At 43.4% G+C, this 23,710-nt stretch overlaps 1 protein-coding gene across 3 annotated transcripts in view; it reads right to left on the bottom strand.

The window, feature by feature from the left end:
* The window catches only part of TENM4 (teneurin transmembrane protein 4), a gene marked incomplete at both ends in the record, with an annotated part of 373,229 nt that overhangs the window by 149,070 nt on the left and 200,449 nt on the right, over positions 1 to 23,710 (bottom strand). For all 3 annotated transcript variants that reach the window (XM_082491556.1, XM_082491557.1, XM_082491558.1), the window contains 3 exons: positions 8,698 to 8,898; positions 13,066 to 13,260; positions 18,373 to 18,474. In XM_082491556.1, coding sequence (XP_082347682.1) covers positions 8,698 to 8,898; positions 13,066 to 13,260; positions 18,373 to 18,474 — 498 coding nt within the window. The remainder of the gene's footprint in view (positions 1 to 8,697; positions 8,899 to 13,065; positions 13,261 to 18,372; positions 18,475 to 23,710) is intronic.

Raw genomic sequence — 23,710 nt, 5'->3', positions numbered from 1 at the left:
TCACTTTAGCCAAGTTAACATGAACCCCACAGAGTCTGGTACATCACTGCTGTTTTCAGTCAGAGAAGTCCGCAACACAAAGCATAATTGATCCAAACATAAAGAACTTTTGAGCTCATGGTGTGACTGCTGAGGTCACATTTGGAGGTAGGGAAGAATGTTGAACTAAAATTGGCACGCTGGGAATTAGCCCTAATTGTTCTAGAAAACAAATAGGGAATGGAATGGTCTACCCATTGCCCTTTGAGGGGGTCCATAAACTGGCACTGATGCTGGAACAGCTGATAGGAGATAAAGAAGCTTTACTCATGGTAGTGTGCCTAAGGTCAGAGAAGATCAGGGATTGCTTGTTACACCACTGGACATACATTGTTCTCAGCCTGAGACATGACCTAATCAGACCAAACGTTTTGTGATCTAATGGTCAGAGCCAGAGTGATGATATCACCATTTCCCCTGGTTTTGGCCAAGTTTGAAATGACAGCTAGAACGCAAGTTTTCAGGTCCTTCAATCTCTCCCTCGGTCATTGTATCTGACCAAGACTGCAAGGACTGCTGCAAACAGAAATGGCTAAAAATGAGATCCTAAACACATCCCGAAGCTGACAGAAGTTTGATGGATCTCTGGTTGACCGGGGAAATGTGCTAAGACAACTTCTCAACTATCAGATTGTAAGTAGGAATTCATATTTGAAACATAAGTTGTATTTTCTATCTTATTGGGATTTTTCATCTGCTGGTCACAAAGATATTTGGACTTTTGAAGAACTGAACTCCCCACAAAAATAACTACAGCCCATCTCAATTACTACCTTTTTTTTCCACTGCACCAGGGTCTCCTTATACAAATTTTCAATAAACAAAGGAAATGGCAGTAAAAGGGTATTCAAATGAAAGCCTTCCTGAATACTTTTAGTTCAAATATTTTGGCTGGGTTTAGACTTTTATTGCATTTTTAATAAAAAGCTCAGAAGACTTTAAAGGATAAGTTCATCTTGGCAATGGGTAGGCTAAAATCTGTACTCGCAATCCCAACTACATGAAAAACTTTATGCTTTGTACAGTGATAGTTCTTGTTAACACTGTTGATTCTCTGGATACACTTATTCCTTCGCAATTCACAAAGCAGATATCTGCCAGGGAGAGCCTGTGATAGCCTCGTGTAACAGCGCTGGGCTGCACATACTTCATTCCCTCAGAGAGAAAACTTACTACTCTCCGCGCAAATAAAATGGGGAAGATCACAAGTTCACAAATCAGCTTGTTATGGTTCTGCAAGGCTGAGGATGAAATCCCTGCTGGTACAAAACATTTCCTGGCCTTCGACGACTGTTAAAGGACCAAGTTAAGGCCTTCAGGAGCGGGTTTCCAAGTTTAGTATTGAGCCAGAACAGATTTTGATGGTATCTTCTGAAGCCTAACTTTGAAGACCCTGTGCTCCCATAATTTCAGCTGCCCCAGACTAATGTTTCTCACTACATTGCAAGGGTAGTGAGACAAAGAAGTTAAGAGCTGAAGGAAGATCATTCACAGTGGCATTTGACTACATAGCTACGCCTGATAACTTTTTCTTAAGTCATGAAGATCTAAAACATATGGATGTTTATCAATTTCAGGTGTCGTACCCTAAGGTTTAGTTCTCTTGTTCTTCCCCAAGTGTTTTAAAGCTAAGAAAAAGACAAATCAGTGATTTCTTAGGCATTAAAGGGGACCCCAGTCTGTAGTAAGGTACAAGCATGTATCATGTGACAGCTGATGTAATATCCATCTTTCACAGAGACATTTTGACCCCTTAATGAAGAAAATGATGATTTAAAGGAGGAATTATAAGAACATTTTCCAACGATGGATTTCTATCTTAGTGGCCTTGAGCATGACATGAATTTAACGTGAGATTTTGTTTTGTAAGGTTGACAACACTAAGCCCAAGGAAATCAATTTTAATCCACGTGTTGCATTAACCCTGGTGCTGTTTGACCAACGGGGTACAATGTTGTCTGGGAAGATATATGAGAACTGTGTTTCTGCGTGTCTGTATGTGTGTGTGTGTGTCCAATAATCTCCTGCACAATTCCTGATGAAAAAAGACATTGGAAGGTAAAGGTGTATTTGCTCCAGCTTTCCTCTTTAAAAGTTCATTCTTCTTCGTCTCCTTATCTACTAATTGAAATACAGAAAATATGCCTGTCTCAATGAACTGTACAACTTTGTGGTGGGGAACTCTGTTGGGTGCTATCTGAAAGGCTTTCTCCATTGTTAATTTATACAACTAAATTGGTACTAAAAAATTCAGTCATTACCATTAACTGATACAGAATGTTAAATCTAATCATTGGTTGTGAATGTACTTGGATTGACCCATACTCCTCCAAAGTAAACAGGAGTTTTTCCATTGACTTCAATGCACTGTGCAATAATTTGTAAGAATACAGCTTCCTTGCGATCAGAGATGTGGATACACACGCCATGCTAGATTTATTTTAGATCCAGCTTCTCAGTCTACCAAATGCAGTAAAGCCACAGAGGAGTGTTTTACAACTGGTGGGTAACTACCTGGTCTTCTGCTAGCCCTATGGATACCCACACCATTTCCCCAATGTCTTGGAGGACAAATTTATCTAGGCATATCTGCAAGTCTTGTGAACACCACATGGCAGTCTGAAGCCCCTCCTAAGCTGTTTTTAACTGATCACACAGGCTGAGAGGGGGGTTCCTATTTTTTATGTGAAATGCCGCAGCTCCGTAATTGCCTCTCTCCCGAGGAATCTATGATCACGGTGCCTGCTGAGCCTTCTACAGTTATTTGGCAGAACTGAGCACCTCTCAAAAGTTGAAACCCAGACTGCTCTAAAGTAACATGAAACAAACAAATAAGAAGGCAGCTGCATTGACGAGGAATCAATCAAGCTCTCTTTCAAGGATTTCCACTTAACTAAAATCTGAACAGCGCTCTGCGGAGGTTTCTCTTCTCTAGGACAACTATCCCACTAAATTGGTAATGCCATGGGAAGCCTAAAAGCAGGAGGGGGTGGCATGGAACTGGGCATGAATCCAACCCCCCCCTTTTTTTTTTTTATCGTCCACTAAAGACATTAATAACATTTCTAGCAGAGTAAGCATGGCCAGGAGGAGGGCGAGGATGAGTGCTGCAGTGCTGGAAATCCTGAGGAGACAGATGGTCTGAAACTCTGTTCCTGTCCCAAATGACAGGCGCTCTGTGAAGGATGCCCAATTGACATTAAGGTTCAGGGCATGAAAGCTCTGTCCTCAACTTTAGCACCCCTTTGGGTTGGCCCAGCCAGTTCATTCTTTTCTTTGAGGTAACTGCTTGTAGCATCTGTATTGACCTGGTAGGTGGAATACTCTCCCAAGAAGCGAGAGAGCACGTCCAATGCTTTCTCAGTCTGAGGAGACACCTGCTGTATGTGCCACAGCAGAAATTTAGGAACTTAAGGTAGCTTTCCAATAGAAAGCTCTAGAAAGTAGGATGCCTCAGAAGCTGAGAAGAGGTTCTGCGCAACACGCTAGTAAAGTTAGATAATCTGCATTTGCTTAAGGTAAATCGTAAATGCCTAAATGTCTGTGATCATAGATCTTAGTAACAAAGTTTGGCAACAAGTCACTGGGAAGCAGTATTCCCTCCCTGTCACAGAGGGGTAAAAGGGCAGTCATAAAGTTAAATGACATATCCTTAGCAAACACTGTTAGCAGCAGAAGTGATGAGAGATGAGAGATGCTATGAACAGGATCATACTACTCGATTTCATGAGATACGGTCATGCAAGCTCAGCCTTGGTCTCTGGCCAGACGTGCTCTCTTCGCCTTTTCCAAATGTGAAGTAAAAACATCATAACTTGTAATTTCTTTACTGAGTTGCAGCTTCCTGTTCCCAACTCTCATAATTGAATGTACAGCCCATGATTTTCTATCTCTATCTCTCTCTCTCTCTCTCTCTACCTCTATCTCTATCTCTATCTCTATCTCTATCTCTATCTCTATCTCTATCTCTATCTCTATCTCTATCTCTATCTCTATCTCTATCTCTCTCTCTCTCTCTCTCTGCCAATTTAGGACCACCATACACAAAGTACTATTCCTGTTACTGCTCTTCTCCAGTGTACTTCCAAGGGTGTGAAGTACTGCACTAGATGTCAACTGTGCATAAAGCGAGTCATTACAAATGAATGACGGAGAAGGAGCAACTAAGATGATTAAGGGCTTGGAGCATCTGCCTTATGAGGAAAGGCTGAGAGAGCTGGGACTCTTTAGCCTGGAGAAGAGAAGGCTGAGGGGAGACCTTATTATGGCGTACAAGTATCTAAAGGGTGGGTTGAAGGAGGAAGGAGCCAGGCTCTTTTCAATGGTTCCCAGTGACAGGACGAGGGGCAATGGGCACAAGTTAGGACATAGGAAGTTCCATTCAAATACACGGAAACACTTCTTTATGGTGAGGGTGACAGAGCACTGGCACAGGCTGCCCAGGGAGGTTGTGGAGTCCCCTTCTCTGGAGATTTTCAAGACCCGCCTGGATGCAGTCCTGAGTAATGTGCTCCGGGCAATCCTGCTTTGGCAGGGGAGTTGGACTAGATGATCTTTAGAGGTTCCTTCCAACTCTGAAAATTCTGTGATTCTGTGATTCTGTGAATCCTTATCTGTAGGCAGGTCAATGGACAACCACTGTCAATGGCCCAGAAGAAGTCAGTACACTTATTACACAGAGGACATAATTTCTATTGCTGCTTTGTATAACCAACTTTCCGATAATTGTAGTGAATACTATGCATGTCAAGACCTCAACTACCAAACAGAGAACAGCGTGAAAAATCACCGATTTAAATTTGAGGAGAGTGAAGGACACCACCAAGTAATTTAATTCACAGTATCACAGTATGCTAGGGATTGGAAGGGACCTCAAAAGATCATCTAGTCCAATCCCCCTGTTGGAGCGGGAACACCTAGATGAGGTTGCACAGGAAGACGTCCAGGCGAGTTTTGAATGTCTCCAGAGAAGGAGACTCCACAACCTCCCTGGGTAGCCTGTTCCAGTGCTCTGTCACCCTCACTGAGAAGAAGTTTCTTCTCAAATTTAAGTGGAACCTCTTGTGTTCCAGCTTGAATCCATTACCCCTTGTCCTATCATTGGTTGCTACTGAGAAGAGCCTGGCTCCATCCTCATGACATTCCCCCTTTATATATTTATAAACGCTAATAAGATCACCCCTCAGTCTCCTCTTCTCCAAATTCCTTTAAGAATGATTTTGGATCCAAGCATAGTACTGTTTTTATGGGCCTGGGATTGTATTGATGCATCAGTGAGATCCCTCTGGGAAATGGTGCTTTCCCCAAATGCGGATAACCTGACTCACCTATTCATTTCACTGCACTCAGCCAATATGTCATAGGGTATGTGTTTTGTTGCCTCTTAATTAGCCAGAAATACTTGGTCCAGTTCAAACAGGTCAAGAGTGAGACTCTATCATATATTAAGTTCTGGTTTATGTTGCAGCACAGGCTATTTCCTTCTTCTCGTTGTACACGGACAGTAAGAGGTTAAGAGAGCTGCCCTGTAATGGCTTCATTAGTTGCCATGCTTGGAGAATGAAGTCCTTTGCTAGGGCTCATTAGGAGGTGAAGGGAGATAGCACACCAAAAGCCTGGGATACAGAGGATCTGTGATGGCAAACCCTGGAGAAAAGGGGTTAGGATGAGTGTTTCTTTAATTATCATTCTTGTACTAAGCATTGACTTGGACTTTTTAGCTGAACTGTGTTACAAAGGACCTTTTTGCATTTGCTTGTGCAACAGTACTAAGATGCAAAAGGGATGGGATTTCATTCTCCCATAGAGAAATCAAAATGCCCCTTTTGCTGCTCAGTACAGGTTATCTCTGGACTTACCTCTGCAACTTTCACTAAAAGACTTTTTTTCTGTATTTGGGAATCTACCAAAAAAGAAGCGCATAACGAGGGAAAGGAGCTCCTAAGAAGCTATACCTTGTATGAAAGGCTGATGCACGTTTAAGAAGACAATTTTCCAGAGTGAAAAATCTGAGGTAGGATGGCGGCTGCCCTATCTCCTGATACACTGGCAGTGGGCACACACACAAACCAATCCCCCCCCCCCCCCCATCACTTCTTCTTCCTACAATGCAGTGCAGAGGAGTATTCACAAGCAATTGAATTGCACAGCTTGTCTGTGAAGACACAGGCTAAGTGGAATGAAAAAAATAAAATAAACAGGAAACAGAAATCACTGTAACGTTATTATCTTGTGAAAAACTAAGGGGTTTATCCAGCAATCTGTGTTCCTCTAAGCTTCCCGCTAAATGCAGGTGAAATCCACCTACTTAGCCCAAAGACTGAGTCTAAGGTTCAAATATAGTCTAGCCTTATTTTCAACATATGACAATCCCCAGACTTTCACCTAGTTGCTTCCATACTGACTGATACCTTCTCAATGAATACAGCACACCGAATTTCAGACCGGTATTAGTCCTGACTTCAAGGTGTTAAAGGCTGGAAAACCCACTGGACCTCCACATTTTTTATTTTGTTTTTGTTTTTGTTTTTGATTTTGTTTTTGTTTTTTCAGATGATTAGGCTGTTCTCAGGGTCTGCTTCTCAACGTGGTTTATGAAGGGGGCTGTCCTTGGCGTGAGCACACGTAGTCCTATCGATTTCACTGGGACTAACTGCTTTGCTGACCTGAGGTTGATTTAGGCAAGCGCTTAATTCTTTCACTTAATAATTCTTCTGTTCTGTTTGTTCCTGTTTTATAGGACAATAAAAATCTGGCCCCATTAGTCCCTTCTACACAATCTAAACCCCACTGGGTTGGGCAGCACGTTGTTATGCGTACTAACGTGCTTGCTCACTCTATTTTAATCATGCAAGAAGAGTATCGCATCCTGTGAGTAAATCTGTCTTTCAAATCAAGTCATCAATTCAGTGGAAAGGTCCTGGTTAGAAATGGAAGTTTACAAATCACCTTAGCTGTGATTTTAGCTGTGAGGCACAATAACCTGAATGTTACAAGCAGCTCGGTGAGGAAAAAGGTCTTGGAATGATGCTCAAGTTTGTCTCAAATAACCTCACACTGCCAAAGAAAGTTTGCACTAGATGGATTTATAAAAGCAGTATAAGGAAAGCTTATAAATCATCCGTACATGACCCTGCAGGTTAACAAAGGGAAAGTGAATTCTGTTTGCGTGTAGAAATGAACATTTTTCCAAATCCACCCCTGCAATCCTCAAACCTCCATGTAAACTCAGAATAATGACTCAATTATGAACCATGCTACAAAATCACTAGAAATACACTGCTACCTTTCCCCTTACGGCGGTCTTATAAATGAACTCATAGAGTGTGGAATTGAAGATGTTAACATGGGGAAAGGAAAAGCTTGACATAAAATTTATCCCCCTATCAATGCAGCATAGCTTCCCTCCCTACATCCCCTAAAGTTCCGATCAACCTAGTTTTAGCCCCAGGCAAGCAGGCCTCCTCTTTTGCTTATTCTTCAGCCCAGGCAATTTGACTTTATGACAAGCTTCCTAACATCTAACCTCAACCATGATTGCTGAAACGGTTTTCTTTTCATATCTTTTGTACCAGTTTATTCAGTTTGCCCCATCCCCATCCTTGGAAGTTACTCTCTTGAACTACTGCAGGCAGTTAACCTGGTTTTCTTTAAACATAAGAGTAATTCCTCAATCAAAATGTTTATGTGAATTTTCTCCTATATCCACTCTCCTAATAGTTTTTTTGGGTTTTTTTGTGTCACTTTGCTGAAAATTCATTTCATTTCATTGCCTACATGGAGCTGCCCTGGATATTTGGCCTAGTTCCACCCCAGCTGTGTAAGGTAAAGACGCTGTTATTGCTGTGGTCTCTTGTTTGTGAGCACAATGTACAGCACAAAAGCCAAAAGACTAATGTTCCATAGGTTCTGCCTATTTAATGTACTATAGCATTTCTCAGTGTGGCATGTAAAAGCTAACTGAATTTGGAAGAAAAGGCTCCTGAATAGTTTTTCTTTAGCCTTCCTTTCAGGTACCTGATGCAGATTTTTTGCAAGATGCCCACTGAGCTGAGGAATGAAGGAAAGTCACCAAGGTTCCAAAACTCTGAATATAACTGCCCATAAAAATCTGTCTTCTTGGTACTCTACTCAGTAAACATTTTTTACTTGATTGAGGACAATGCTTACAGTCTTTTAACATGAAGCCCATGTGACGCTTCTCCTCCTCTAGCTGAGCCTAGGAAATCACAGCGCTTAAACTCTGAAGGGAAATGAGACCTGAAGGATTGCCACCTCTTCCTTGTCTTTACAGCCACCTAAAGAATAGTTACTCATCTCCTAAAAATCAAAACAGACCCTTTGGTGGCTACTGGGATTCATCAAGAACTAACACCAGAACAAGCAGTTATATGTAGACCATCAATTACATTCATAGCAATATAATGACCAGTAGCAAGCCTAGGTGGTTTTAATGGGGTTATTTATTATACTACTCTACGCTCAGCAATGGAAGCAGAATTATTTATGTAGTTGAGCTATGGCATTTCTGCTTCCAGTCATGACCTACACGTGCTTTACTGGAACACATTTGTAGTGCTCTTTGTGCAGATCTAAGTCTGAATATTTTAAAAAGTTTAAATAAAATAAAAAACAGCAGTAAGTCACTGCTGACATTACCGATTGAGCAATCATGCCCGGTCCAGTTGGGATCGCAGCTGCAGAGTCCAGTGTCTGGGAGGAAGGTCCCGTGACCAGAGCATTGGTCCAGACAAGTGGCTCTTGGGGTCTCGCAGTTTGTTCCTCCCCAGCCGACCGAACAGTGGCATTCTCCTCGCACGCACACGCCTCGTCCCGAGCAGGTAGGATCCATGCAGTCCACTACGTGCGAGAAGGAAGAGGAAGCAGACAGGGAAAGCAAACGGGAATTTCAGAAAACAAAAGCCGTCAGACATCGTGTCATCTACACAAACTTATTTATACAGTATCTCAAGGCTCCAAGCAGGACCCAAAGCCCCGTTCTGCGCAAAACAGAGGCTTCATGCAAGCAGTTAGTGTCCCGAAAGGGCAGTGAGACCTAAAACACTTACATGAAAAAACAGAGAAAAATTTAATGATGAAATCCATCCTTTTATCCAGGCCTACACTAATGAATCATCTCTCTAGTAAGAACAAGCTAATATCAATTAAGATTAGAATAAGAATAATATTCTATTGCACACATACTGCGCCTCCATTTATTCCATTAGAATAACCTAAATTACTATTACTAATGAATTCAAAGCTGAGCTCTAGTTTTCTGAGAGAGCATTTTACATAAAGCTTCAGCAGAAGCTGACGTCCTTATTCAGCAAAATGCATGCTTAAATTGAAGAATGTGCTAAAATCCACACAGGTTTCACAGACACTTACATAAATTTCAGGTTACATAAATTTCTGGAGTAAGGATTGAAACAAACTCAGATATTTTTGGATATTTGTGTTCTTCTGGTTTTATTTTTTGATCAATTAATACTCTTTTTTAAATGTTTGGGGTTTTTTTCCCCCGAAGAGGTACCTTCCTAACAAGATCAGAGACCGTTCAGTTAGGTGTACGGTATAGCAATGTGCACCAAAAGACCGACAGTGCTGCTGCCGGATTCCTGAGTTACGTGTTTTGTAGGCAACTGTCAGCTCCTCTGCCCATGGGGGAATTTCACCCAACAACCGAAAAAAAAAAAACCACACCAGACACCCTCCCAAAAAGGAGGAGGAGTTGATCATCTATTTCTATATAAAAGCATATAGGACAGCCTAGAGAAATTCTTCCCGTCTCTTGAAACGGTGGGTGGCAGTGCCCTGGGGAGCGGTGACAGGTGTCAGGCTGGCTAAGCGGCACGAGGAAAGCCGTCCAGCTCCTGGCTCTAAAGCAGAACACGGCCACCGCACGCACAGCAGGTTTGCAGCTCATTTCTCCCCCCCCCCCCCCAGTAAAAGCTAATAAGAATCCCAATGACCTGTTTAAGATCCAGAAACCTTAAAAGGAAACACAACAGCTGCTCTGATAATTCCCTGGATTCTCAAAACCGTCTCAAGTCTGACAAGTAATGGCTCAGCAATTACTATCCCAAGGCATGGGAGAGCATTTTTCTGTTTTGTTTGATTCCTGGAGCTCTGCTCATAGCTGGAACAATCCTCGAAAATTGTAAGAGGTTGGAAAGGATGAGTCTATAAATCTCCTTCACTGTTAGCGAGCTGGGAGCTAGGGTGCCAATTTTAGCATGAGACCCTCGGAGCCCCGGCCCTGCTCTTTCTCAGCGGTAATAAGTACGAAAAGGACTAAGAAACGGACTAGCAGCCTCGCACCTTCTCAGCAGATGGTTCGAACAGAGAGAACAAAGATCACAGGCTAACTGACAAGAGGCTACCTCCAGGCAATTAATCATCCCCTCTGAAGGTCAATTGGGAAAAAGGTGAGTTTTACGGGGGGCTCCATCACAGGAGGCAGACAATCTGCTATCTCAGCTCGAACACAGACGATTATAGGAGGGGAATGTGCATGTCAGAACCCCCCATTTATCATAATCCCAAGGCCATTTTTCATGTTGAAATGAGCCCTTTCAGAAAATGTCACACACAATGGCTACTTTAATCTCGGCCTCGCTAGCTGTATCTCTTTAGGCTTTCTGCGCCATCGGAAGGGCCCTGGGACAGGATTACGGGCTTCTGCTTTCTTCTTAATCAATTGCTTAGTGGATTTGGAGTACAATGGTATATTTTCAGGGAGTTCTGCTTGAGAAATTTAGCTGCTCAGCTCCCGGAGAAGCGGAGATGGGGAGCGGGGCAGGAGGGCAGACCTGACAAAATCTACTATAGTCACAAAAAGAAAAATCTAGTACGCTTGGAAACTGTCCCAAGTGGTCTAATTCCTGGTTGGAAAATGCCCCATTTATAGTTCAGCCTTGTGCAGAACCTTTGCCAGGGAGATAAATCATGCAGCAAGCAAGGCTAGTGCCTCTTCTACACTTTTCCCCAATATGCTTCATGCTTCATTGGTCACACAAGTTATTAGGCTTATTTGGGACCCGAAGAGTAACTTCTCATTTTTCACCGCTTAAAATTGCTCCCCTCCCTTTAATGTCTCGCTGGCTTAGCCTGTGCCTTGTAAAATACGGGCCGATAAACTAAGGAAGGAGAAAAGAAAAACTCATGTAAGATTGTTGGCTGATGTTTTATAAACATTGCTGAACTTCTATGGGGGGAAAAGACAGAAGAAACCCTGGAACAAAACCCCATTTTAAACATGGACTAAACAGTGAAGCTGCGAGAACTGAGAAATAATAAAAAGTAATCAATACCAGATGGTCCTTCTTAGAAGAGAAATTAAAAAGTAAAAGCAATTTAAAAAATAGTATAAATCAACTTTTTTACTAGATCTAAATATATATATATATGTCCTGAAGATTTCCCACATGGCATATTTCTGAGTGACTTCCCCCCCTCACAACACAATACAAATTATGCCTTGAATATGAAAAACAAATGCACGCTTGGAAAAATACTAAACAGTTCATAAGAAAAATCATGTTCTCTTTGTTCTTCATTCTTTTTCAAGTTTTTACCTAGTGGGACTGACACTGTCCCCCGCTACAGCGATAACATAAAATAACTGAGTCGTGTCTGGCTTTTCTGCTTTAAACGTGACCAGGGAAAATAAGGTTCCTGTTAGAAAAAAGGCGAATCTTACTGTGATTTATACACATTAAACACGTCTGGCTGGAGGCAAAATCAGGATCTTTTCATTTCTGTTTATCCAGTAAAGATAGGATCGAGGTCTACGGAGATGCTTTAAAGATATTTCAGCAGTCACCATCTTTGGGTTTTGAATGCCCCACGGCTTCATTGAATTGTGCTTTCTTAAGCCAAAATGAAGCTTCCTCGAGAGATGGCTTATTGTTACAGCACTGATACTGTCTTCATCTCTAACATTTACCGACACTGAAGCCATGTTATATCAGAGACGTCCCACTCCAATACATTTAACGCATCAAAAGAATTGCAAGATTAGATGCCATTTGAATTCAGCCTATTTTCATTGTCCGTAAAATAAAGCCATTTCAGAGAAATCTTTATCCCACATATGTGAAGACAACTATAAATTAATTCAAGCCATCGTGATTCTTATACATCTATCAAATGGATGTCTTAAACTATCAGGTTGTGCAGAGACCTTATATATATATATTTGTAGAAGCATAATTTAAGCATAATTATTTTTCAGGTCATCTGCATAGAATTTTGAGGATAATTTTCAAAAGGGCTGAACATTATTCTGTAGCTTAGACACTTTTGGATGTATTTTTGTAACTGTCCGAATGATTTGTACACTTACAAAACTGTTCACTTTTAGCAATAAGAAGCAGTCACAGACTCAGCAAGATAAAGGTTTATGGTGGCAGGTGACTTCCTACACAAAAAGATTAAAGATAAGTGCTAAAAGGCACTGTATTTCTGAGCCACAAATCTAAATGTAAATGAAAAATCTTTGGGGGCTAATGTGAGAAAAAAGCTACGGAAGAGCCATTAAAATAATATCTGATTTTGAAGCGGAGTTTAATTCAAGTCCTGAGCATTCCTAAGCTTTTAAAGCTGACAAGAATCAGGGACCTTCTCTCACACACCACCATTTTGTGCACGTAAGCAACTGAAATCGCTTGGCATAGCACAGCAGAGAAAAAAGCGCTATAAAAGTAATTATACGTTTAGACGTGTAAATGGAAACGATGCTTTAATAAGAACATTTGAACGTATGATTAGATGTTCTTGTCTTTCAACTACATTTGTCTATCTGAAGCATTTGATGGCTTTTCATCCAATTATTGAACAAATATGATAGCTAACGACAAGTTGTTGCAACATATCATTTTTATGTTGCATCCATCTATTGTATCTCTAAGGTGCCTATTACTGTCCTGTTTAAGTGCCAGTCCTATTCCGAATCGCCTCCATCCACGCAATTATACAACGGCAATCAAAGCAAAAGGCTAATTGAACGCATCTTGCAAATACCTTCTTCACAGCTCTCGCCTTTGTATCCTGGGTTGCAGATACAGGTCCCCATGATGCACGTGCCGTGGTTACTGCAGGAGACATCGATGCACTGGTTCGTCGGGACATCACATTCCGCTCCTTTCCAGCCGCTATGGCACAAGCACCTCCCTTTCATGTACTGCCCGTTTCCACTGCACAGCACTGGGCAGGACGCTGGGGAAAGAGAAGAGAAATCATGTTAAAACACAACCATCCACGGCTCTCAGTTCAAAAAAAGAGCACAAGAGTCCAGCATGGGATTTACAGCCTTCATGCACAGTCTTCAGTGGGATGTGTTGTTCTGTTCTTTGCCAAACCCAGTTCTTTTACGGGGATGACACCCAGCTGTTAGCTGTATTCTATGAACACTTAAAACAAACAAACAAACAAACAGTGCTCTTGAGTTAGGGTATCTCCTTGCTTTGTGTCTCTGATGCTTTTTGTTACTAACTAAATCAGAATTTTCCTGTATTCTGACTTTTCAGTGTAGTAGTGTCTTTTTTCAGCAGCACCACTGACCTTAGACTGCTTATCACTCTCCCTGACCCACTGCCAGACCTTATACTGTCCTTGACACTGCCTCTGCTGTGGACCTTCACTGGACACAAATCACTCCCCCGTTTTTCTGTTGTAATTCTCAACTTTACGGGTTTCAGTTGCTTTGCTCAGAGTCCAGAATGCCATGTTGAGACTATTTCCCCGATTTAGCTCATGTCATGCCATCAACTGAATCTTCTGCCCCCTTTTTTGGTTATCATCTCTGCTGGACTCCATTCTTCATCAGACACAATGCAAAACTGGCCTCTAGTCTTTCCAAGCTCCCTGTAATAAAAGCTCTCCAAATCTAAACTCTGACCTATGTATCAGTTTATAAAAGATTTTTTAACTGGCTTTGTTTCCGGCAAAGCTGGTTGATTCTCAAGGCCAACCAGCTACAGGATTTCTTCCCTGTGATAAAGGGGAGAAGAGGAAGACAACAAGCTCAAGCTGTGGCATGACGGATCCTAGGGTTAAGCATTTTCTGAGCTGAATTTGGAAAATGTCAGGCAGAGTGGGATGGGATGAACTGAAGGATACAGAGCAGGGTCCCCAAGGAAGGAGAGTGCATCAAGGACCAGGCCACAGCCTCCATGACCAAAGCTTTCACTGCTCTCTAAGCTTCCTTCAGCTCCTCTCTGATGATGCCTTCTCCCTTTTCTATTCTCCACACCTGCCACCTTATGCTCCTTTTGTCCTCTGTTGTGATTTTTCCAAGGAAGCTGCTGATTTCTGTCCCTCAGAAACAATAGCCTTCCCTTCTTCACTATCCCTTGACATTTCTTCTTGCTTAAGCCCTGTTCTCTTCAATTTCATTTTGCTGAAACTGTGCTGCAAGGGCATATATTCCACTTCTCTTGTTCACTGTTGCACATCATGCCGAGGTGAGAGCAGCGGGGGTTCTCATCTGCCCCTCAGAAAGGCAATTTATGACCATTTTAATGCAGGAGAAATGTGAAAGGAATATTCCAGTCTGCTGCTTAATCCAACCGCATTACGTGTGTGATGAATACGAGGTACCTCTTTTGCTTCTTTCCCGACTCTGAGTCTATTCGGGAAGAGGTATTAACATGGTTAAGGGCAACATTCCTCCCCTCTTGCCACCTTTTCAGACAGCAATCGCGTAATACCCATGCCGGGTTGTTTCCGTGTGTCGTTATAGTCAAGTCCGTTTGAGGGTTACAGAACTATACCAACCTCAACATAATACAAAGCATTGCCAGCTCGGACTGTTAAGCCAGTTTGATATGCAGTGAACTGTATTTGCCTGACCAAGATAAAAGAGGTTTAGAACAGAAAGGAATGTGGCAACCGTTATTACTATGGAGCCCTCTGTTCACTTGAAAGGAAGCACATTGCAGTGGTGAGTTTCAAGAGCATCATTTGCAAGGAGGTATCTACCTATACAATAGGAGACATAAATTGTTTAAGATACACTGTGTTGTGTACATGGTTCACCGCAAACTCACTCTGTAATTTCACTTTTCAGAGAGGCTGATGGAATTTTCCGCCCCCCTGTCTCAAATTTCAAATGCTCAGTAATGGAGCCTGTTCTTTGAAGGCACTGGAAGAGGATAGCTTGCACCTCTTTTCAACAAGAAGAAAGAATAATTGCATTTAACCAGTGAGAATTTGCTGAGAAAGACTTACATGTTTTCTGACAAGACAGCTGATCACTCAGTACAAGATCAGATAAATTACTGGCCATCTGCAATAAGACCAGTACTCGACAGAGCCCTCTGTGGAGAACACCTTCAGCGTAATCTGGAAAGTGCTGCTGCAAATGTCAAGGCAATGGCAAGAACAAGAACTCCTTTGTAACATACCACAATGAATAAAGACAAAAGAGGTTTCTGGATTTTTTTTTTCCCACTGCTGCTTGTGCAACTCTTTTCCATATATAATCATATATAATTATTGTTTGATCATTCAGATTGCAATAAACAATATCTAAGATGCTGAAATTATAGTAATCCTTTAGTGTGGTTATGGTAGCAACAACCCAAATGCACATCGCTTTTCTTGTAAAGTTTAACATCAGAGAGTAAGATCATTTGCTTTTTTGTTTACTTTAGGACTTTAAAACACCATCTCCCATGTTCAAGGAGGCCTTCAAAAGGCCCGGGAGTACACCTCTGGTGATCAGTTCTCATTTACTTGGTTTAAAAGAATTGGTTAATAATACATTACAAATTAACCATTATTAAAAACAGAAGGGCTTTCTCTTCCACAGTTTCCCGCTTGTTTGTATGGTGAATGACAAGGCTGAACTGAAACAAAGGTGCAGCCAGGAAATCTGTGACCTAGAAATCTTCAACGGGGCAGAGACCTCCTGATTTAAGGATTACTGCTCAGAATGGGGACCGATACGCGGCTGCAGATGGATACTGTAGCAGCCTTCCACATGCCACCGTTGCTGCCCTCTGAGGGATTTGAAGGTGAAAAGCAGCATCTTCGATTCCCCTGAAAACCAACAGGAAGCCAACGTGGGGGCCCTTGTATCTCTCGCTCATGGCAAGATGACCCATTTAACAAGCCCACCGGGGGGAAATGCATACACAAATAGCATTTTGAGGTATTGATTCATCCTCCTAAAGGCAGACAGTAATCTGTGATCTAAACCCAGATAGTTCTGAACCAAAAGATTTGATTCGAATAGGTGGTGTTCGTATCAGCAGGAGTAAGCACTCTGGGAGATACTCATGTGGCTCAACTGAAGTGCCTGAGAAATACAACCCACGAAGGGAGGCAAGCTCCTCTGCAAGTGGATTCAGAACAAAAGTTTAAATATTCCAACTCACAGGGAAGGAGCTGCTCCTTCTCTGCTGACTCTACTGGGAGCTTTGGGGGGAACAAAGCCTGAACTTCTGCCCCTACCTAAAGTTAGGAGGTGTGAGTAGGAATAAACTGTGGGAGATGGAAAGAAAACTCCTTTTGTCTCCAGCTCTACAGATTTGAAAAGGAGCTTGGAAATGCAAACCAAGTGTAAGGAAATGCAAACCAAGTGTAACCTGAGTCAGCAAGAAGTTTGACATAACAGCTCTGAGGGATGCGGACTGCCACATCCATCTTACCGGTCTGTGAACTCTGAAACCCCTCTGGGCTTTTAGCCTGGACCACACCACACCGCTGCAGCAGAGAGCTCCCCAGCAGCAGGGTGTGCGGCCGCCCTTATCTCTTGGCTGGGCTACAGCGATGTGACCCAAGCTCGGCTGGAGGGGGAGAGGACACAGGGTTGGAAAGAGTTTAGCTCTCCCTCCTGGGAAGGAGCCAGCCCGCTTTCCAAAGAAGCGATGGGAAGGGTGAAGGCCTGACCTGTTGCCTCAGCAAAGCTCCTTGTGTGGGCACTAACTTGTTACGCTATCTCCCTCCCCAGATTTAGAAATCTGCATTTAGTTTGTTGGAGTGGTCGAGCCAAAAAAAAAAAAGGCCTTGAAAAGGCTGATGCACGGCATTCTGGCATTTCCCACATGCAGCGTTTTGATTTCTCAGTCTGAAATGTGTTTTTACTAAAAGTACTGCAGTTTGTTTTTTAAATGTTTAAATAACCTAAAAATTTCAGGTCAAATGAAACCCCTTCCAAAACCATTTATTAAAAATACTTTTCACCTGAGCATAAAAATATATTATACTGTTTGCGGGGGTAAGTTTCCTTCCCAGGCATCCCAATGTTTTCAGTTTTTGGACAGAATATCCAGTTCTTAATACTCCAATTCAACACTCCACTCTCGTGAGACCCCACCTGGAGTACTGCATCCAGCTCTGGAGTCCCCAACAGAAGGACATGGACCTGCTGGAGCGTGTCCAGAGGAGAGCCACGAGGATGATCCAAGGGCTGGAGCACCTCTCCTATGAGGAGGGGCTGAAAGAGTTGGGGCTGTTCAGCCTGGAGAAGAGAAGGCTCCGGGGAAATCTTCTTGCGGCCTTCCAGTACCTAAAGGGGGCCTACAGGAGAGCTGGGGAAGGACTTTTTATTGGGGTATGTAGCGATAGGATGAGGGGGAATGGCTTTAAACTGGAAGAGGGCAGGTTCAGATTGAACATTAGGAAGAAGTTTTTCACTGTGAGGGTGGTGAGGCACTGAAACAGGTTGCCCAGAAAGGCTGTTGAGGCCCCATCCCTGGAGGTGTTCAAGGCCAGGCTGGATGTGGCCTTGGGCAACCTATTCTAGTGGGAGGTGTCCCTGCCCATGGCAGGGGGGTTGGAACTTGATGATTTTCAAGGTCCTTTCCAACCTGATTCTATGATTCTATGATTCTTCCTGCCATTTCTCCAGTCCAAGCCTTCCTCTAACCCTGCCCTGCTCCCCGCAGCCAGGCCGTCAGTGATGCCTTATAGCTGAGCGCAAAGCCTGCAGCAAAAGCGACTTCATTTCTTTATAATCTTTTTATAATCTTAGAAGACGGCATCATTATAGGGTTGCACCACACAACGACAGAGCACTCTGCTAAACAAACAATAACGCCACATTTTTAAGTCATGTTTTCTACTGTCGCTGCCAGATAGAGAATTCCCAGCGTGACATTTTGCCTGTCCGTGCGCAGCTGAGGGGCTGTGTTGTTGCTAAGGTCACAGCGATCATGACTAGGAGAAAACAAACCCACAGATCCGAATCGTTTCCATCCTACGGCAGCATCCCCATGCTGGCAGAGGTGTACTTTGAAAAGGCACAGGCATGAAAATAATTTCCGCAAGAAAAACATTAACTGAAGGGGAGAGGGGAAGAGCGAATCAAGTATAAATTCCTACCTCTGCCACAGTCAGGGCCCAGAAAGCCAAGGAAGCAATGGCAAGTCCCAGACACGCAGTCTCCATTCCCGTAGCAATTACTAGGACAATTATCCACTGATTCTGGAAAACAAAAGAGAATTCAAATACTTCTTTAGGAAAGGAAACACCTCGGAGTTTGGGAGGGCTCTGGATGGCAGGACAGCTGAAACCTCAAAGAAATCGCTGTATTTGGGGTTGGAAGCATCAGTTCGAGCTCCCCTAAACAGCGCTCACCCATTTACACCGATGGAAGGCTCAACTCTCGCACATCAGTGTGGAGCAACTGCAAATCCTATGATTAAATCACAGCTGCTCAAACCCACCAGGCTTTGTCCTCACTCAGTACCTGAAAACTTCCACGTTTCTTTTCTTCCTGCTTATTTTTCCAACCATTTTCCCTCTTTGGATTGATGGGACAGAAGCAATACACACCGTTCTGGTGGCAGAACACGCACCTTTGGTCCCATGTTGTTGACTCGGGTAAATGAATTTGGGGCATGTATTTGCGCCAAGCAGAGCTGGGCTCCGATAGAAACGTTCCCCTGTGAAGGTCACTGAACACAGACCCTTGGTTTGTCCTCTCTGCCTCTTAGGATTATTTCTTACATATTTCTTCTTTCTTAGTAGAAGGATTATTTCTAACTGAACGCCTTCTGGTTTGTTCTGCAATATTATACACACAGCCCGAGGTGCTGGGGCTAACACTGCATCTCCAAGAAATGGGAATGGGACTATTCCACACTTTCTTCTGTTTCTAGTTATCATCTGAAATTCCCTGACTTTGGCAAAAATACTGGCTATTCATCTTTCAAGGAAAGTTAACAGGTAAGCAAAATGTTATCTAGCACTTTTATTTTGAGGACAGTTCAAAGTATTGGGGCTAAAAATTATCTGTCATAAAAGAAGAACACAAGATGGCAAAAAAATACATCTAAAAAAGAGAACAAAAATAATTTTATTTTCTTGATCAAACTGTGAGTGAAGACTGAGTAAATGTGAGTGGGGCTTGGAAAGATGATGGAATACCACGGTTCATTCCACACTGTTATTTCACATTTTCTCATAGGAAGATGCATATCAGATTGAACCCAGATTCAGTTATCCAGGAGGGGCACCTGTGGTGCATCTATCACGGAGTGGGGTGGAAATCTCAGCCGTGTGAATAATCACCGGGCTTTCCCAGACGTACTTCCTGGGGCCTTATGGCAGCAAAGATATTTGTAAACTCCCTATCGGCGAAAATGAAGAGAAAGAGCTGCAGCAGAGACGCGCAGATGAGATTCTCATGGCAAATGAAAGGAAGTCTGTTGCTGGATGGGCGTTCTCCAACCAACAGAGGATTCTGAAGGACATTTTAAAGGACGGGGTGTAATTTAATCATTCATAAAGGGCAACAGCAGTTGTAAATAATAAAACCGGTTTCAAACATTTATGTTTGAAGCCTTGGCATCAGATATCTCCTAATCAGCTAGCTCCACGCAGCAAGGGAGGTACAAGGAAGCGCTGTCAGTTTGCTAACACTTCAGCTCTATAGCTAAGCAGATATTCACTTTACGGTGCATGGAAATACATTCTCAGCATGCAGTCAACACTTTGAGCTTGAGCTGCCACCTTCATTCCAATCAAATAGCAGCCACGCTTCCTAGAATAAAGAAATATCAACTCAGGCCTTGTGCATTTCTGCTGGTATTTTGGTATACTAACGCACACTTAATAGCAGGTATAAACACAAATCTATGCTGTAAATGAAAAGTTAATATTAGACCGTATGTATACAATCTTCAGAACTTTGCGATGTTTTCATTTCACTGCTGAAGACGAAAAGAATTTTACTTTATGCATTTTTTCCCCTATGCTTCTTTTTTTACTGTTTTTATACCCGTCTTGTCAAGAAATATATGCAGAAATTTAGAAAAAAAGAAATTATTTATTGATGCACATACACATTCCTACACATATGAAGAACACACAGAGTGTGAGTACTGCAAAAGTAGATAATGAGGCGGGCAGGAGATTTAATGGCTCCTGATGCTGAAAGGGTCAGTCCTTTCCCTCTAATCCTCTCATCCCAGCTACCACTCTAAGCTCCCTCTTCTTGGGCTGGCTCTGGCACTTGTCAGACCCTTCAATGAGGTGGTTAAGCTCAAAAGGTGGCAGAAATATTAACGCAGCAGAGAAAAAAAAGACGTGAAATGTCTTCTACTGCCTGAAAACTGGGAGCAGGAGTAGGGCCATGCTGTTCAGCACCAGCGCAGCACTTAGACGTCTCCTGAAGCCCCACCATCACCCCGTCACTCTGGGTCGGGGTCTGTAAACTGCAGCAGCGCCACGGCGAGGTTACTTCTGCATGACCTTTGAAGTCAATGGGAATAGTTATGTCAGTACTTGATGCAACACAGACTCCCAGTGTTATGACAACACCTACAGTATATTAAAACCTTTTTGAAAAGCTTTTTTCAAGCTTTTGCTTTAAAGGACTAAATTGAGTCCTCGAAAAGGAGCAAAATACCCGTACAGCTTTCTTGGTGTATTTATGTAATGTAGTAAGAAATATTTATGCAAAATAATAAAAAATCAAAGCAACAGCAAAAAAGCAATGCAGCATCAGGCACGGCAGCTGTTCCAAAGCGTAACAATGCACCACATGAGCTAAAGGGTAATCTTTGTTACTGCAAATAATATATTGCATTTATAGTGGGGTTCAGCTGATGCATTTGCAATGCCCAGGACAAGACAGGCAATACACGGTACACCAATTAGACGTCTGCTGGAGGTTAAACCGTAAGAGTCTTGTCCACTATACTGACTGGGTATACTGGGATCTAGACGTTCAGACTGACCACAGAAATGCAGTATATCTGTGTCTAGGTAACCAAATTTTCCTGACTCTTAGGGAAAATCCATGTAATGAACTTTACTCCAGCAGTGCTCCCTTTCCTCCTCTGACTAGTTCAGATGTAGATAGACACCCAGATCCCATCCACAGTGACCAACATTAATGCATGTCAAAAAAAACTACTCACCTATATTTTGTGGTTCAACTACAGAGCTGGCATTTTACTTTGCAAAACTGCAGCAATACTCACACTTATCATTTCATCTCTCACTATCTCCTCAATCCTTGATTTCCCAAACTCTTCCTTGCAAGCATGCCCTAACTGCATCACACCAGATTGTGGCCAATAGAAAAGGAATAAAAAAACAGGTGAATTAAACCCATTGTACCTTCTTCACTAAAGCACCTCAGTAACTCTTAATTGTGGCCTGAATATCCTATGCTATTAATAATAGAATAGGCCCTTAAAAATCCCTTCATCCTACTTCATTGCTTTCTCTGCTGCTCCTTGTTTTTCTAACACAACCAACAGTAAAATTTCTACCATGTTCTCATTTTACACTAGCTCACTTTGCCCTGGAATAACCCGCTGAATAGAGACGAGACGAAGTGAAAAGAAACTCTTCCCCCCAATTGGCTGGTGCCACTTACCATTTTTTAGCAGTTAAAGATACAAACTTGCCTGGTGTGACTCAGGGCAATTAAGGTCTCTGCACGCTCCCAAAAAGTTCTTCGCTACTGAGAATCAACTCTGAAAAGCGATGGGGATTCATGCAGTACATCTCTGTCTCAAAGCTGCTCCCAGACAGCTCAAAACTTATTTCCATAAAGGAAGAGTTAAATGAACCTGTTTTTTTCTCACGAACTCCAGAGCTAATGAGAACAAACAAGGCTTGCGGCTTCGGCTTGTGAGCACCAAGTCTGAGAGTGGTGTGTGCAGTACTAAGCGTGGTCTTACTTATATTCTTAGGTTCCATCACAAACTGGAATTTCTTTTTACTTTGAAGACTGCAGGCACGAGCAAATCATACTCACTTAAGACTTCCCATAAAAAACTCTGTTCACCCCAGGACTGAATTTTGTTTAAGTGGTTACAGACTGGGAAAGTTGGACAGCCAAGTGATTTTCTGGCCCTTCTGAATGTAGAATCATGGAAACATAGAATGGTTAATGTTGGAAAGGACCTTGAAGATAATCAAGTTCCAACCCCCCTGCCATAGGCAGGGACACCTCCCACTAGACCAGGTTGCCCAAGGCCACGTCCAGCCTGGCCTTGAATACCTCCAGGGATGGGGCCTCAACAACCTCTCTGGGCAACCTGTTCCAGTGCCTCACCACCTTCTAAGTGAAAAATTTCTTATGTTCAGTCTGAACCTGCCCTCTTCCATTTTAAAACCATTCCCCCTCATCCTATCACTACATGCCCTAGTATCACAGAATCATGGATTCACAGAATGTTTTGGGTTGGTTAAAAATCATCTAGTTCCAACCCCCCTGCCGTGAGCAGGGACACCTCCCACCAGCCCAGGTTGCTCAGAGCCCCGTCCAACCTGGCCTTGAACACCTCCAGGGATGGGGCAGCCACAGCTTCTCTGGGCAACCTGCGCCAGGGGCTCACCACCCTCACAGTCAAGAATTTCTTCCTAATATCTAATCTAAATCTCCCCTCTTTCAGTTTAAAACTGTTTCCCCCCTGTCCTATGGCTACACTCCCTGATCAAGAGTCCCTCCCCAGCTCTCCTGGAGCCCCTTTAGGCACTGGAAAGGGCTCTGTGGTCTCCCCAGAGCCTTCTCTTCTCCAGGCTGAACCCCCCCACCTCTCCCAGCCTGTCCTCCCAGCAGAGGGGCTCCAGCCCTCCCAGCAGCTCCGGGGCCTCCTCTGGCCCCGCTCCACCAGCTCCATGTCTCTCCTGTGCTGAGGCCCCCGAGCTGGAGGCAGCACTGCGGGGGGTCTCCCCAGAGCAGAGCGCAGCAGAGGGGCACAATCCCCCCCTCGCCCTGCTGGCCACGCTGCTGGGGATGCAGCCCGGGGTGCCGGGGGCTCACTGGGCTGTGAGCGCACCTGCTGGCTCATGTTGAGCTTCTCATCCAGCACACCCAGGTCCTTCTCCTCAGGCTGCTCTCCATCCATTCTCTCCCAGCCTGGATTTGTGCTTGGGATTGCCCCGACCAAGACGTAAGACCTTGCACTTGGCCTTGTTGAACTGCATGAGGTTGGCTTGGGCCCACTTCTCCAGCCTGTCCAGGTCCCTCTGGATGGCATCCCTCCCCTCCAGTGTGTCTACCTTGCCAAACAGCTTGTTATCATCGGCAAACTTGCTGAGGGTGCACTCGATCCTACTGTCCATGTCGCTGATAAGATGTTGAACAGTACAGGCCCCAGTACCGACCCCTGAGGAACGCCACTCGTCACTGCTCTCCACTTGGACATCAAGCCATTGACCGCAACTCTGAGTGTGACCGTCCAGCCAGTTCTTTATC

This window comes from Vanellus vanellus (genome assembly GCF_965231255.1).
Source record: "Vanellus vanellus genome assembly, chromosome: 1".
Classification (NCBI taxonomy): Eukaryota; Metazoa; Chordata; class Aves; order Charadriiformes; family Charadriidae; genus Vanellus; species Vanellus vanellus.
Note: the sequence above shows the minus strand (reverse complement) of the source record. Positions and strands in the feature narration are given on the sequence as shown.